Source organism: Dermacentor variabilis, chromosome 10 (assembly GCF_050947875.1).
Source record: "Dermacentor variabilis isolate Ectoservices chromosome 10, ASM5094787v1, whole genome shotgun sequence".
In the NCBI taxonomy this organism is placed as follows: Eukaryota; Metazoa; Arthropoda; class Arachnida; order Ixodida; family Ixodidae; genus Dermacentor; species Dermacentor variabilis.
The window spans coordinates 29,986,188-30,001,768 of record NC_134577.1 but is presented as its reverse complement, the minus strand read 5'-3'; the positions used below and the strand labels follow the sequence as shown (position 1 = coordinate 30,001,768).

General features: G+C 46.5%; 1 protein-coding gene across 2 annotated transcripts in view; it reads right to left on the bottom strand.

The window, feature by feature from the left end:
* The window catches only part of nompA (no mechanoreceptor potential A), a 120,937-nt gene that overhangs the window by 68,373 nt on the left and 36,983 nt on the right, over nucleotides 1–15,581 (bottom strand). For both annotated transcript variants that reach the window (XM_075672200.1, XM_075672201.1), the window contains exons 3-4: nucleotides 3,138–3,238; nucleotides 1,798–2,068 (exon numbers count right to left, since the gene is read on the bottom strand). In XM_075672200.1, coding sequence (XP_075528315.1) covers nucleotides 1,798–2,068; nucleotides 3,138–3,238 — 372 coding nt within the window. The remainder of the gene's footprint in view (nucleotides 1–1,797; nucleotides 2,069–3,137; nucleotides 3,239–15,581) is intronic.

Genomic DNA, 15,581 nt, shown 5'->3' with positions numbered 1-15,581 from the left:
AATGCGAGACAACCCGGCATGCTTCATTCCGAGCGCATTGCGACTAAAGGTGCATTGCATTTAGTAGAGCGCGCCTTTGGAATCAGAGCAGCATTGCAATGGCGAAGGAAATATTGAATGTTCTAGCAAAATTAATCTACGTGATCTTATCAGTGTGAGCAATCTATACATCAATACACAGATAGATCCCTATGATACACACACCGCAAAAGCAGTAACCGTTCGCTGCAGAACGCTTTTATGATTCATAACAGCTATCATCTACCAAACCAAGCATACCTCGCATGTCAACTAGATTCGAGTCTACCATTTTTACCGCAGTACTATCTTTGGGATTGACCCACGAAAACGGTTAGACAGTCGCAAAAAATCGCGGTTAGAATCCAAAGATCGGTAAACGTATTATAGCGCATGACAGTGGTGTTTGGGTTTCCTTAGAACTAAATGATTGCGCTACTATCCCGACTACATTCGTACCGCTCCCCGTTGTTCCTCGCTTTCCACCCTTCTAATTTCTAACGTACTGCCACCAATGATTGGCGCATAAATTCCGTTCTGTTCATCGGCTTTAGCGCAAAGTGCTCTTTATTCAAAACACGCTTGCTTCCTTGCAGAGGCGGAGGTGCAACTGATATCGCATCCTCTTTCAGCGTTCATGTCGTGAGTAACTATTTTCTCTATGTGCTCTCCCCCATTCACCGTCTCTGTGCTCTAAACACGGGAAAGGTGCTTGCATTTAGCAATGGAAGCACTGCATGTTGAACTTGGCGATTGGGCCGTAGCGCAGTGGTTATGGCGCTGGGCTGGCTTGAATGAAATTGTTTGCTGATTGGTTCGATACAACTAGCAAGAAAGCCCAGAAAGCCCAACGTGTCATTTTGGCTACGCTGAGTCTGATACATATTTTTTTTATCTAAGGGCCTAAATTTTGATCTAAGCGTGGGAAAGCTAAAGCAGTGCCCGTAAAGTCGTTTTCGATACGCTGAAGCTAGTGTTCAGATGTGGCGAGTTCAGCAAACGAACTCACTTTATACTAACTGTTATCTTAAATGTGTTTTTTTCCGAAATAACGTGCACTGTTTTTGGTACAAACGCCATAGGGGCATTTGTACCAGAGCCATAAGTACAGACAAGAAAAATTGTTTTAAGTTTCCTTGATGTCCAATGACAATTGGGCCTCGTGGAACTATAAAGTATATACGAGCTCGGACCTGTTTCTTACCTTACGTTGCATCATGCCTGAATCAAAGTACGGCCAACCAACCCCCACGACCGGCCCAACTGCTAGCTTCGTCACTGCGACTCGCGTTATACATATGCGCATGCGTACAAATTTTCAATGCGTTTTTGTAGGTACGTTATGCGCGCTTCGTATGCTATGCCTTTTCGATCTATATAATGCTAATACAAACATAAAAGCACTTTCATAGCGTACAATACCATCATAATTAGACGTTTTGTGCATTCTGTGAGTGCGCTTTACGCATGTCAATAGGAATCGTCTTATATGTTACCTACTGTTCGAACATTGATATAAGGTGTCTTATGTTCATGTTGGATTATTTAAACTTACTTTGTGTTTCTTTTTGTTCCTTTTCATACTATATTCAATAATGCCGACTGCGCTGTCCTGAGTTGCTGTCGTGTAATTTTGTGGTTTAAGTTGGAATTCGAAACTATAGCCTCTGGCTAAGGATCCTGTTTCCTCGTTCCGCATTTAAAACGTGCGTACACGCAAGCAGCAATGAATTCAATTCGACAACGAACGAAAACGAGTATGGCGACACGGCCGCTCACAGGAGAGGCAGACTTCGTTGAAGTGCCAGGCGTTGTTCTGGCGCACGAGCGTCTCTCCCCCGTCGGGCGACGCCCTGTCGTAGTAGAGGTAGCACACGGACTCCTCGAACTCCACGGGGGCCGAGCCGGCGGCCTGAGCCGGGGTCGGGGGCCTCCGGCGTCCCGGCATGAAGTCGAACGACAGGCACTGGGCCACGGCCGTCGTCCGGTCTTCCTGGCAGCGGCGGACGCACTCCTCCAGCACCTTGATTGGCTGCTCGGCGCGCGTGATCTGCGCGAAGAGAGATAGGCCGGTGTGCAAGAAGGTCGTCCGGTTCGCTCGACCGAGCAGTTAGTTAAATACACACAATTTTTTTAAAATTTCGGATCGAACAAAAAACCGCGCGACTATGACAATATATATATATATATATATATATATATATATATATATATATATATATATATATATATATATATATATATATATATATATATATATATATATATATATATATATATATATATATATATATATAAGCTCTTTTGTCATAGTCGCGCGGTTTTTTGTTCGATCCGAAATAAAAAAAATTGTGTGTAATTAACTAACTAACTAACTAATATATATATATATATATATAATACGAGAAGGAAGGGGCTTAACCGAGAGGCCCAATTTTCATTATTCGTATCATAAGAGACCAAAAAACAAATTTTTATGCAGAAGTCTGTTCCGTGCAAATTATACGAATAAGGGGATACGCAAAATTCTGCAAGTTGGCTTCTGCACGCGTCTCGTTGGACGAACACAAGGTGGTGGAAGTCACCCTGGAAGCGGAAATGAAGCAGCACAGAACGAGCCGGTACCACCATCCTTGACGTCGCCATCCTTGCCACCACACTTGCCATCATCTCTTCCTTACGACATTCTCGCTATTTCCAAGCCTACACTCGGCTCAACCGGGCCGTGATCAGGAGGTCACCCATTTTGTGTAGGGCAACCTGATAGTATGGAAAAGCCTACTTCCGGTATTGCGCACATGCGCATAGTAAGGTCGAATTCACAAAACTTCTCTTTCGCAAGTGTTCTTTGGCATTGCCCGGTCGCCTTCGCCACAGTTATGTCCAGCGTCAGGTTCGGCTGAAATTGTCTCTTACGAACAATTTTAGCGTAAAACGCTTTTTTATTTTTTGTAAATACGGGCCCAGTTTTGTAAGTCCCCCATGAGTATAGTACGCAAACCGTATAGATTTGTTGGATAAGAATGCAGAAAATTTTACTGCGGACATGCGATTGTATATCTTAAACACAACATTGTTTCGCGCCTCCCAGCAGTGCTGTGTTCGGGGGCACTACTCACCAGTTCGACGCGCTGTCGTCCCCCGCCGAAGCCGGCGCTGAGCTTGTAGTCGGAGATTTTTTCGTAGACTAGCTTCCCAACCCCGTTGTTGCAACTTTGAGCTACGCGTGGGGGAAAAGAAAGAACAAAATACAAGCGAGTGTCGAGCATTGAACTACGTGCTGTGACCATAATAAAGCAGCAAGCATAAACAGATTGAGCAGCATATTATGCATAGCAACATATGTATTCAGCAACATGTGTGTCGCGTTGGGGACGAGAACAGCAGAAGTGACAGGACAGCGCCATGAGTGTCCTGTCACTTCGTTTGTCCTTGTCCACGAGGCGCTACGTCTACTGCTCGTAATGCATTGCCAACAATCCTACCTTGCTACGTTATTGAAATTAATGAAGGGCTATTAAAGAAAACAAAATGCTGTATATTACCCCCATTGCATGGTAGCAAACCGCCCTGCCTTTCCTCTCCTCTCTCTCTCTCTCTGTAAAACACAATACGCTCCTACTAAGCAAAAAGCACTCGTTATCATCGAATATGTCTATAGTGAAGAAAAAATTATTATTATTGTTTGATATGAAAAACACATACACACAGGTGGAGGGAAATGGAGAAGACGCAGGCTGTCAACTGCGACCGAGAGAGGCACAAAACCTGCTATTCTTTAGGAAGGAAGGGGATAGAAAAGGAAGTGAAGATAAGAAGACGGGTGAGCAAGTACGAACAGAAAAAAAAAGACAGAAAATAACGACGCATAGCAAACATGCCCATAACACGGAAATAATCGAATAAATAAAAGAAAGTATGCAACTAAAGCATGTGATAGAACGAAAAGAAAGGTGGGGGAGGGGGGACGGTTAAGCGCCAAGACGCTGGGGAATTTTTTCAAATTTCTGTGACATCATCTTATGAGAATGAGGTGCAGGTTACGAGCACGGGAAATTAAACAGTGTGGTTACAAAATCTTCTCAAGCCCTAGCTCCGCTGACTTGCCAAAACTTATTTGTTATATTTCTCGTTTAGCATTTTGTACTGCTGACGTCTCATCGTGACCATATCTCTTTTATTTCCTTTTATATCATCTGCTCCGCCGACGTAGCTAAGAGGCTACGTAGGTTTTTCTGCTGAGGAAGTGATCGGGCGTTGCACTCCCGGTCGCGGTAGCCGCACTCAAGCGGAAGCTCGATTCAAAAGAACAATCTTAACCGAGCTTCGTGTGTGGACGCCAAATGACTCCACGTGATCGATATGATACCATGGGGCCTCCTCCTCACTGCGATGTGTGTCATAGCCGCTGTAGCTTTGTTTAGACGAACTCCACGCGAGAACGTCGAGTCAAAAGTCGGGCCGATCCAGACCGAGCCGACCACGCGTTTACATTCGTTCAGCGAGTAGGTGGGGCAAGTCGGCTCACCCCCTGCTAAACTTAACTAAACTTAACTAAACTTAACTTGGAGTGGGCTTAACTAAACCCACCCCAACGCGCCCGCGAACAGCTAGCATTTACGTGAACGCGATAAGCAGATTTCGGCTTGACGAACCTTCTCATGCTAACGCCCTTTTCTAGTTCACGTAAACGTAGCTTGAATTGCTTTGGCCGTTAAGCTCCAACACCGGCCGCGGTGTACCTTAGTGGCCCTATGGCGTCCTTAAAAAAAAAAAAAAAATTAGAACTCCACCAATCAACGCATCCTCGCATACATCTCGTTCATATTATTATTTCTTTCTTTTTCTTGCTTGTTTGTTTCGTCACGGTACGTAAAGAAGGCGGGAAGAACGGTGACGTTTTTGTTGCGACGCAATGATTGTTTTCTTCATTTCTTTTTTCTTTCTTTTTTTCTGGCCAGCCGGCCACTCTATTTCGCCGCACACTTTCCCCCTGCTTCCTAGGGGGCTACCTAGCGCCGGCGACAAGTTGAAAGCCGCTCTCCACGCCTCCCCCCGCACGCCCCCCGTCAATCCCACTCAACTGCGGACATTCTTTCGCAGCCGCCGACAATTGTCATGGAAAGCAGAATGTTTCCCGGCGACACGATCATTCAACTCAGGGTCAACTAACGACCGATGCGACGGCCAGATAGTCCGCCGTGATTTTGCATACCTGTGCTGCTGGCCAAGCAGTGTTTGCTGCTGCCACGTCAGTCCTCCTCTCTGTCTATTCCTTTTGTCATTTTTTTCTAAGTGTATTTAACATGCAAATACCGTTTCCGTGCAATCGTTTAGATAGAGAGGAGATGAAAGAATTCCGCGTTTTGGAGAGGCACCCTTGTTTCTGGTTCAAGGTAACCGTGGTACGCGACGCTGGGTTACGAGGCGAGGCAACACTTTCTGTGGTCACCGGTTGCCACACTGGCTATGCGACGTTTATTTGTTTCGACAATCTCTCATTGTTCACTCCGCGAAGACGTACAGACAGCCTTGCAGCCTTTCTTCTAGTTTCCGGGAACTCGCGTTGTACTGTGATATTCCGTGCTTGTGAATTCAGAATCCATGTAAAAAAAAAAAAAATGCGTGGTTCTTTCCACTGTCAGCGCTTAAAAGAACTCAGCAGATAATAGTAAGCTCACCCTGTTCGCGAACTTATCCCCTTTTACTGAGTGCCCAAACATCCCGTAGATTTCGTTTCCCTCCCTTCCTTTGTACTCAGTTATTTAGTATTTATGTCTTTGTTGAATAAAGAACCAATCACTTTTACGGAGAAACAGACGTGCACGCCGCGCTGGTGGCGCCATCACAGAGAAACAGACGTGCACGCCGCGCTGGTGGCGTCATCTTGTGACGCTTAGGCCAACTAGAACACAGATATTCTTGCGACCAAGTTTAACCATCTGCTGGAGCAAAGGTGCCGGCCAACTACAATCATCGCATTTTGGAGCTCCTTTTTCTTCGTTCTACGAGAACAGTGACGTAACAGAGACTTCTTTTCTGACGCGTTGCAGTTCAAGAAAGCGTCACACGACAGCGTTAACAGTGCTGGTACTGCGTCGCCGACGCGACCAGTGTTGCCTAGAGTAATACGTTTTGCGGGCTAGTTAAAGTGTGTGTGTGTGGCGGGGGGGGGGGGGGGGGGGCGTGCACGTGTGTAGGCGAAAGACTCCACCATAGTACTTCCATCTCCTTTGAAACGGGATTGATTGCATAGAGGAATGTCGATTCTTTGTCAAAGTTTACCGACGCCATATCCAGTTGTTTCAAATGGTTAAGATAAATAGCGAAAGCCTCGGAGCAGTGAGCTTAATTTATGCGAAACTGTACAATGTAAACCTCGCATTAATTACTGCACTTCATCAAAAAGTAACGTTTGCTGAACGGTGTGAAAGCTCTGTCCCTGCACTGCGAAAAGTTTCGAAAGGCTGGGAAACTAGGATTCTGCTCCGTCCCCCAGTGCGCTATTTAGCGTTATTTGGTTAGAATATCGTGCTGACAGCATCTGCAATTGACCGCGGGGTTTCGTTACTTCAATGCTCCGATCAATCACAGCACATGCCTCCCCGCTTCTCATCATGCGTAGTTTTCTGCTTGCTAGCTTGCCGCGTGCTCTCTGATGATGCTTGCCCTCGCGAGCGTCAACTAGCGTTGAACACTTTTCAATGTTGTTACACGCCCTGTACCTAACGTTGTGCCGTTGTTGCTACATCTTGGCTTGTCCCAATCGTCTTCAATCACGTCAACAGTACGGGAAGAGCCGGGCTACTTGTAAACGCGTACACATCCTAGACGCGAGCCTAAATTAGCCATGAACATCTCACTACGGAGTCTTTCGCAGCTGTTATGGCGACGCCTAGCAAACTAAACGTGAACGAAGGAAACGCAGCACGAGGTCTTGTCGACCTAGCGCATAGTCAGGGATGGCTGCTCCTCAACCCCAAAGTAGAAACTAACTTCCGCGGTCACGCCTGTCTGTTGGCAGAGGAAGCAAATTTCGCGGGTTATGAAGCCTACGTAATTCAAATCCATTGCATTTCGGCAACGTTTAGTTTGCCGTTTGACTCTGTGACGACTGTCTTCTGATTCGTGCGTGGGGTTTACGGTCCTGAAACAATCTGCTTTGTCGGTAGCTTAAGACCCGCTCCAGTGGCGCCTTACACGTCGTGTAAGGCGGCAGCTACCCTTTGTTATACGAATCTATGCCAGTTCTGACATGCGTAATGACGGCCGGTTATCACCGTAAGAGCACATTCACTTGTCCTTGAGGTACAGCTGGACGCTCTCTCTCTCTCGACTTTGAAGCACTGCTGGAGCATACATCAACGACCAGTCGTAACTTTGACTATACTGACGTATTTGTGTTCTGCCCTCATCGACCGCCAGTTGAACAAGCGACCTGATACTATACACTGTAAAACGACTGCGCCATGTGCTCAGTGTCATTCACACCTTTCCTAAAAGGTGTAAAAGGGGTAGTGTCCACCAGCACGGGCAGCACAATTCGAAATGCAGCTTTCAGGACTCTCAGTTGTCAGTCGTCAAGCGCTAACCAGTGATTCTCAGTAGTTCGCGGCTGCGCGCTGCCGACTCAGAGGTGGCGGCGACAGGCCGCGCCTGGTCCCGCGCGGTGGCACCGGGTAGCGCGTATAACGGTATAACCGTGCACGCCTAATTGCCCCTCCGCGCTTCCGGACCGAGGACGCGCCTGTTGCCGGTCGCTTCCTGAAAAGAGCGTCCCGCCGCTCCGGACGTCCGGCCAGCGGAGTCACCTCCCTCCCTCCCCCTTTCTCCACGAGCCGCACAGCGTTCGCATTCCCCCCCCCCCCCACCGCGTTGGGAGGGGGGAGGTACGGATTCGCGTAGCTCTCTGTGGACACTGGCTGCGGCATTTCGTAAGTGCATTGGTGCCTGCAACGCGCCCAGTTCATTTTTCTATGCGAACGAGGGCTGGCGTGCGGGCGGTGTGTGTGTGTGTGCCCAGTGTAGCGTCTTTTCAGTCCTTTCGGCCCCGACCGGCCACCGGTATCTTTTTTAAACCCGTTGTTTTTTGTCTGTTTATACGATCGCAGGAGCGGAAATAAAGAAAATGCCCTTTTTTGTCATCGCCGGCAGCGCGGGCGACCCCCCGCTTTGAAGCGCACCTCTTTCGACACTTTTATCCTTTTTTTTTTTCTTAATGCGGCTGCGCGTGCGTGGAATGTCTGAAAATTTTGTCCCGCCGTTGAATGACGTGGAGGGTCGGACAGGAGAGAAAAGATAGGAGCACAGTGACGGGCCTCGTTGGCTTCCGCCGTTGCTAGAAACGGCAGCAACGACTCCGTGCGGGGCACGGTTGTTGAGATGCACGCGCAAGCTTTCTCCGACAGCTTTGAAGGGAAACAAGGGTTGCGATATGGCGCCGGGAGAACAAGTTCTCGACTAAACACCCACACATATCGCTCTCCCGCGCTTCTCTTATCTTCGTGCGCTACGAAGTCGCTTCTTGTTTCTCGTATTTATACAGGTCTTAATGAGATTAATGAGCGTATCCGGGAGTGCATGTGCTGTTTGTGTGGTCGCCGTCAGTGTAGATCACATTTCGACAACTTAAAGGGAAATGTAAATGGAGGAAAAAGCACCTTGCCGCCGGTAGGAGCCGAACCCACGAACTTCAATTTACGCGTCCGACGCTCTACTAATGGAGCTACGGCGACGGCTTTTAACATGTTTGCATTCTTGGATATTTACGTATATGCACAATAACTGACCCTGGGAGTGCTAGCCAGTGGCACTTATGGCTATTGCGGCGGATGTGGCGCTTTTTTTTGTTTTGTTTTTACAGTTGGCGTCACGTAGTACCTGAACTTTTACGAGCAGACAGCTGTCCAATAAACTTTGGTAGTCTTGTTACCTGAAGGTATCAGACCTGCTAGAGTGATGGGGGAGGGAGGGAGTCAACCAAAGTTATCCATCTATCGTCTGTCTGTCTGATATAATCTAATCTAGTGTAATCTATACTGAGCTTAGCACTAAGAAAATAACGCACAAGCGTCCATGATTTGTGTCGTACATGAGGTGCAGTATGTAAGAGGAAGTTACAGTGTAAGCCTGAAATGCTACTTCGGCATAAATGCGTGCGGTATCATAGGCGAAATGCATGATCCAAAGAAAATTATTGTTAATTCAATGATAATCTAAAGGCAAATAGAGAGGGCACCGATTAGTATCTGTAATATCCAACGAAAATCGTGAGGCTGTTGAGTGAGCATTTATTTAATACACGTGGTACTAGGACAATGCGGCAGTGTAGTAGATATAACATCATCAGTAATAAGGATAGTGTATCCCCTTGCCAATATTTTAAAGCAAGGTTCCTTCGCATCTTTCTTCGTTTTTCCCGCTGCTGCTGCCGCTGCTCCTGGTGCTGCTCTCTTGCCGAATGTGTGTATCATCCTGAAAGTAATAACGTCGTCGTACCATTGACATCCCTGCTGGCTACTGGCTAGTCCTCTACGATTGGCCGGTACCGGACTTAGTGCAAACAAACACCGGGTCTAGTGAAATTTTAGGCAGCCTCCGGCGGCAGGTGATGCACGTAAGCGTGGACGTCAGCTCCAGCGCCAACTCGCCGTCGTTGCGATGCTATCGTCGTCGCCATTTCATTGCCTTCATGCCATTGACTGTGACCATTCCTTCGTTGTCTTGCCATCGTTATCCTTCAGCCGTTTTCACTCTGTCACTTATCGCGTTGTCATATCGTCGTCATCGCGCCGCCATCTTCGAGCCGTCATCATCATACCGCCATCGACATTCTGTCGTCGTCTTTCTATTGTCGTCACGCCCTTTTCGTCATCGCGTCATCATAACAGGGCCGCCGTCATGCCGTCGTGCTCGTTCCATTGTCATTTTTGTCACAGTGATTCCACTATCGTCACGACGTCATTGTCATTTCACATTCGTCATTTCGTCATCATGCCGTCGTCGACGTGCAGGCGTCCTCGTAGGGTCTTCGTCCATTTGTCGTCATGACATGGTCGTCAGCAAAGCTCCGTCGTTCCCTTCGCGACTCCGTATTTGTCACGCCGTTGGCACCATTCCAACATCGGCATCACGTTGTCTCCATGCCCTCGTCCGTCACGCTGTCTTCGTCATACCATCGTCCTCACTCCAGGGTCTTCATCCTCTCGTCATACGGTCATCTTCATGCCGTCATGGTCGTTCTGTCGTCCTGATTCTTCAGTCGTCACGCGTGGCTTGTGCATGAGTGAGCGCAACAACATTCTGTTGAGGGAAGCAGTTTCCGGTAAACATATCCAGCTGGGTCTTGTGGCTCTCTACTTGCAAACAGTCGCTAAGCAGGAACAACGTTCTTAACAATCACCGACGAAAGCTTCGCTTGAACCGATTCTCACAGCGCGTAGGATAAGCAATCTTTTTTTCTTAGCCTCTACATGAACAAGATGCTTAACCTAGTTCCAGCAGTTGTTGTACTTTAGGATACAATTTCTGCAGAGGTAGCATTCGTACGCAAGTTTTTACAAAAGTGCAACGACAGGTGAAATTGAAATCCAAACAAAACGTTTGTTTCGGAGAAGATTCGGACCCCGCGTGTATAACAGCGGTCGAACAGTGTCAGTATGGAAGCAACGTTTGAAAAAGGAGGCTTGTATTAGTCAAGGCATTGCAGAAAACAAGGCGTCTCGGTCCTGTCTATAAAGGCCTATGCTAAACGAAGACAGCTTCAAAGCCTGCGGTAACGTTCTGACACGATGACCTTTTTTGTTCTTTGTGCGGGCACTGACAAAGGTGAGACGTGTTTGTTCTGTCGATGAAGGCTCCTATAACACGAAGACTTCGTTCTAAGCATGATAGCGACGTTTCGACAAAAATACTTGTCTTTGTTAGTACAGGGTGCATTCGTTTTGTTGATAAAAGCTCATGCAAGACGAAGACACCTTCGAAACACGTAGGGAACGTTTCTACAGGAGGACCACTCTTCATTTGGGGTTCTGATGCAGGCAAGGTGTCGTTGTTTTCTCGATAAAGGCTACTACAAGACTATACTCCATGCTGAGGCTTCATTTCGCCTACGACACGCACGTCATAGTTAAAATGTATTATTAGCTTAGTCCTGTACCACTGCTCAGGTATCATATACGACATTGTTTTATGGCAAACTTGTTTTCACTGATCAAGAAAATGTTCACAAAGCCCTTGAACCACGTGGACCAAACAGTGTTCACGCGGCTTCTAACATATCCGGCTAACAGCGACACTACATGTGCCATCATCTAGACCACGCGGTGTCAATAATCCATTTCTTCGTTAAAGATATAATGAGTGATAAGTGTGATTTGATTTCATACCGCTTTTTGTTGCTGCTTTCATGCACCGTGGCTTCTTGGCAATGCTACTGTGGCTTGGTTGATCTATTTTCATGTAATAGGGAAGTATTAAAACGAAGCTTTCTTTCTTTGCCTTTTCCTTCCACTTTCCCACTACTGCTCCATCTCCCCCTTCCACTCCCTTTCTCTTTTTATCCCCCTTAACCATGCCCTCCGTGCAGGATAGCCAACCGGAACTACCACTGGTTAACCTCTCTCTCTCTCTCTCTCTCTCTCTCTCTCTCTCTCTCTCTCTCTCTCTCTTCCCACTACTGCTGACTGTTGTTTTGCCGTATAGGTCTTCGCGGAATGCGTAGATCATACTGCAAGTAATGTCGTCGTCATATCATTGACATCTCTGCTAGCTGCTTGCTAGGCTTGCACGATTGGCCGGTATTGGACACAGCGCAGACAAACTTCGGATAATTCGGGGTGTCGGAACCAAATGATTTTCGTTCTGGTTTTAGTTTCGTTCCACTGGAAAAGGTTCCGTTCCGGTTCTGCTCCGGAACGAAATAAGAAATAATTAAACAACCGTAACGGTTCATAACGGTTTTGGTTCGCATGCAAAAATTTTCGAAGGAAAGTAACGATAAACACATTGTATTTATTTTTCTCAATAAGTGAATTACGAATTCTGAGATCATGCTCAATGCTTTCAGGCAGGGCACTGAGCATAATGTCAGAAGCAGCACGTCATCGAGTGTACTCGCCGAAATGCGAGACCGATGTTCCAATAAAACGAACTTAAACGAATATAAATGAACGATAAAATTTCGGTAACAAAGCGTTGTACCCGTAGAAAACAAAACGATAACATCAGCGCCTAAGCCCTGGGTTTTGCTACGATCTGCCACGGCTTAGATTAGTGGAGCACTCTACCGTCTAACGCTCGCACTATCCCTTTCCGAAACACGTGATTCTGCGGACCCCTCAGATACGCGCTAATGCTGACGTTGCCTGACGTTGGTTGTTTCGGATTGCAGAGTTCCCCTTTAAACCGAAAACCAACAAAAAATGTTTTGGTTTCACTTCGAAACAAAATCATAAATGACCTTTTGGTTACGTTTTCGTTAAAGTAAAAAAATGTCTCTTTCTTTTTCGTTTCGTTCCGTTACGACACATTACCGCATATAATACGAATTACGGCGGCCCGCGGTTCCGGGTGAGGCACGTAACCGCGGAGATGAGCTTCAACTACAACACACCGTTGGTGACGTGCCGACATCGACACTCATCGTCGCAGTTTTATCTCCTTTATATCATCCGTTGTCATGTCGTCGTCATCCTTCTGCCATTTTCACTTTGTCGCTGTCACTGCTTTGTCACATCCTTGTCATTACACCGCCATCTTCGAGCCGTCATCGACATTGTGTAGCCTTTCTATTTTCGTCATGCCATTTTCATTATCGCGTCGTCATAACAAAGTCGCCATCATGGTCGTTTCGTCGTAGCTATTTTGTCTACGCAGTGATTCCACTATCGTCATCCCGTTGTCGTAATGTCTTTGTCATATCAGACCATCGTCGTCATGCTATCATCTTTATACAATTTCCATCCTTAAGCATCGTCATCCTAATGTCGTTGTGACATCGCCGTCATTTTAGCTCCGTCTTTCATCGCACAGTTGTCATGCCTTCGTCGACATATCATCGGCATAATTCCAGCATCGCCATTTCGTTGTCGTCACGCACTCGTCGTCACTCCATCTTCGTCATACCATGATGGCCATGCAGACGTTATGATACCGTTGTGATCGTTCCGTCATCACCATTTTGTCGTAGTTGTTCCAGTGTCATCGTCCCACTGTCTTTGCGCCATCGCGATCATTTCGTCGTCGTCGTTGCATCGTCACCATGCGGCCATCTGCATGCCGTCGCACTCGTCCCACCTTTTTCATCAAGTACGGCACGTGCATGACCAAGCGCAACAAGTTTATGCTGAGCTGTGTACTGTGGCGTCCACTTCCAAATGATCGATAATCAGGAACAGCATTTTTTCGCGAACACCGTTGAAAGCCTCGCCTGAACAGATTTCCAGAGCGCTTGGGATCCGCGGACTTTCCGAGACTATTTTGTCTTCACCACAAGCTTTAAATCGTTAAATGATTAAAAGACTATAACATTAGATGATCCAGAAGATTGAAAAAAAATCGGAAATGAAATCTGTCGCTTTAGCTTCCACTAAGGGGGTGAAGGCGAAAGCCTCCGCGCTCACGAGACTTTAATTACGTGACATTCTCATTCGAATGCCTTGTTACTTCCTGTTGTTTTCTCCGAGCGAAGGTCGTGTGTTCGGGTGCCTTAATTAATTGTGCCTTAATTAACTTCACCCGAATTAACTCCAAAGGTCTTGGGTTCGACTTCAACCAAAGGTCGGGGATTCTACTTCCATCAGTCATGAGTTCGAGTGCCTCAATTAACGCTATCCTAATTATTTGTCCTAATTAACTTATCCATAATTAACATCAAAGGTCGTGGGTTCGAGTGTATTAAGCCTATCCTAATTAAGTGTGCCTTAATTATATTCGCCTTCATTAACACCAAAGGTTGTGGGTTCGACAATCAGTGGTGCCACCATCAATTTTCGTGCGGTTGAATTTTGGTGCCATAACGCCTAACGGTCAATTTTTTGACAATGCCGTACAACTGATTTCTGACGCATGAGCTACATAAGGCTTTCACCTTAAAAATAGGGTATTTCCGCAAATGTGGCCCTTGTACAGTGAATCTAAAACAAAAGCGCCAGAAAAAAGAAAATAAATAGTGACGATAACAGCACGTTCTAAATGTTCGTCTTTATACACAAGTCGATAAAGCACCGACGGCATAATTGAAAGTGTCAGTAACAAATGCAACCATGGTACGTTTTAGGCTGTGGAGGGCAGGTTTTAGCCTAGCAGACAAACCGGATGCTCTGGACAATAAAGCTGATTTGATTTGAAACACTGGCTTCCGAAAGAAATCATTGAAAGCATACAACCCTGACATGTCCGCTCCCTCTTAAAGACTACTGTAAGGTCTATTACACTATCAATTATGTTTTTAAGATGCAAGCAATACTGTAATACGAAGATTAGAATTTTGAAAGCGTACGGCATTTCTAGAGTGGGGGCGAAATGCAAAAATACCCGTGCACTTAGATTTAGGTGCACGTTAAAGAACCCCAGCTGGTCAGAATTAATCCGTAGTTCCCTACTACGGCGTGCCTCGTAATTAGATCCTGGTTTTGGCGCATAAAACATCATATTCTTCTATACCGGGTTGATTTTTGTGTATATCAGATCACTGCAAGTGCAGACCAACATCTTGGCAGTGCGGTTCACAGTGATGACGAAAAAAAAGAAAAACTTGATAACAAAAAAAAAAAAAAAAGATTGCTTCAATGTCCACAAGGTGCTACGACCTTGAGCAGTTTGTTTAGAAAAGCTGAATTTATCGACTGTTCTTCATTCTTAAATGCTGTTTACGATTGTGATAGAACATAACACAGAAATCAGGTGAACGAAATTTCGTTTGGCGTAGTGCATGGAAGTGTATCATATTGGTCATTGCGTAAGGAAACCTCTTGTATCGATCTTTCTTCTTACCTTTATACCTTCCGCTTTCCCCAGTGTAGGGTAGCAAACCGGGTCTTCCGTTCTGGTTAACCTCCCTGCCTTTCTCCTTTCATCTCTCTCTCCCCCTCTCTCTATTGGCGCTTAATAGCGTTCATGACGTGAAAGCAACGCAAACAACGAAGTGCCGAAAGAAGGGCTGAGCAAAAAGAGGTAACCCTCCCCCTCCCCTTTAAAAAGAAACTATTGTTGGTGTCGTCGCAGGTCGCGCTATTGCAACAGAAAACGGTGCAGTGAGCGAGGAAGCAATCATGTTGAGTTCTGTGACACACAAGCATGGATTTAAAGTGCGCTTGCGACAGTTTTCTGGACACCTTATCTGAAGCCCTGCGGTCACTGCATCTTCCCACACGCACTCAGTGCTCACTCTCTCCCTCTTTTCCTCTTTCTATTTCCCTTTCCCCCACCATCAGTTTCGGGGAGCGAACCCGGGGCCCTTCTTGTTGACCTTCCTGCCTTTCCTGTCCTTGCTCTCTCTCTCTCTCTCTCTCTCTCTCTCTCTCTCTCTCGGTGACGAATTATGATTTAGTGTCCTTAAGGCC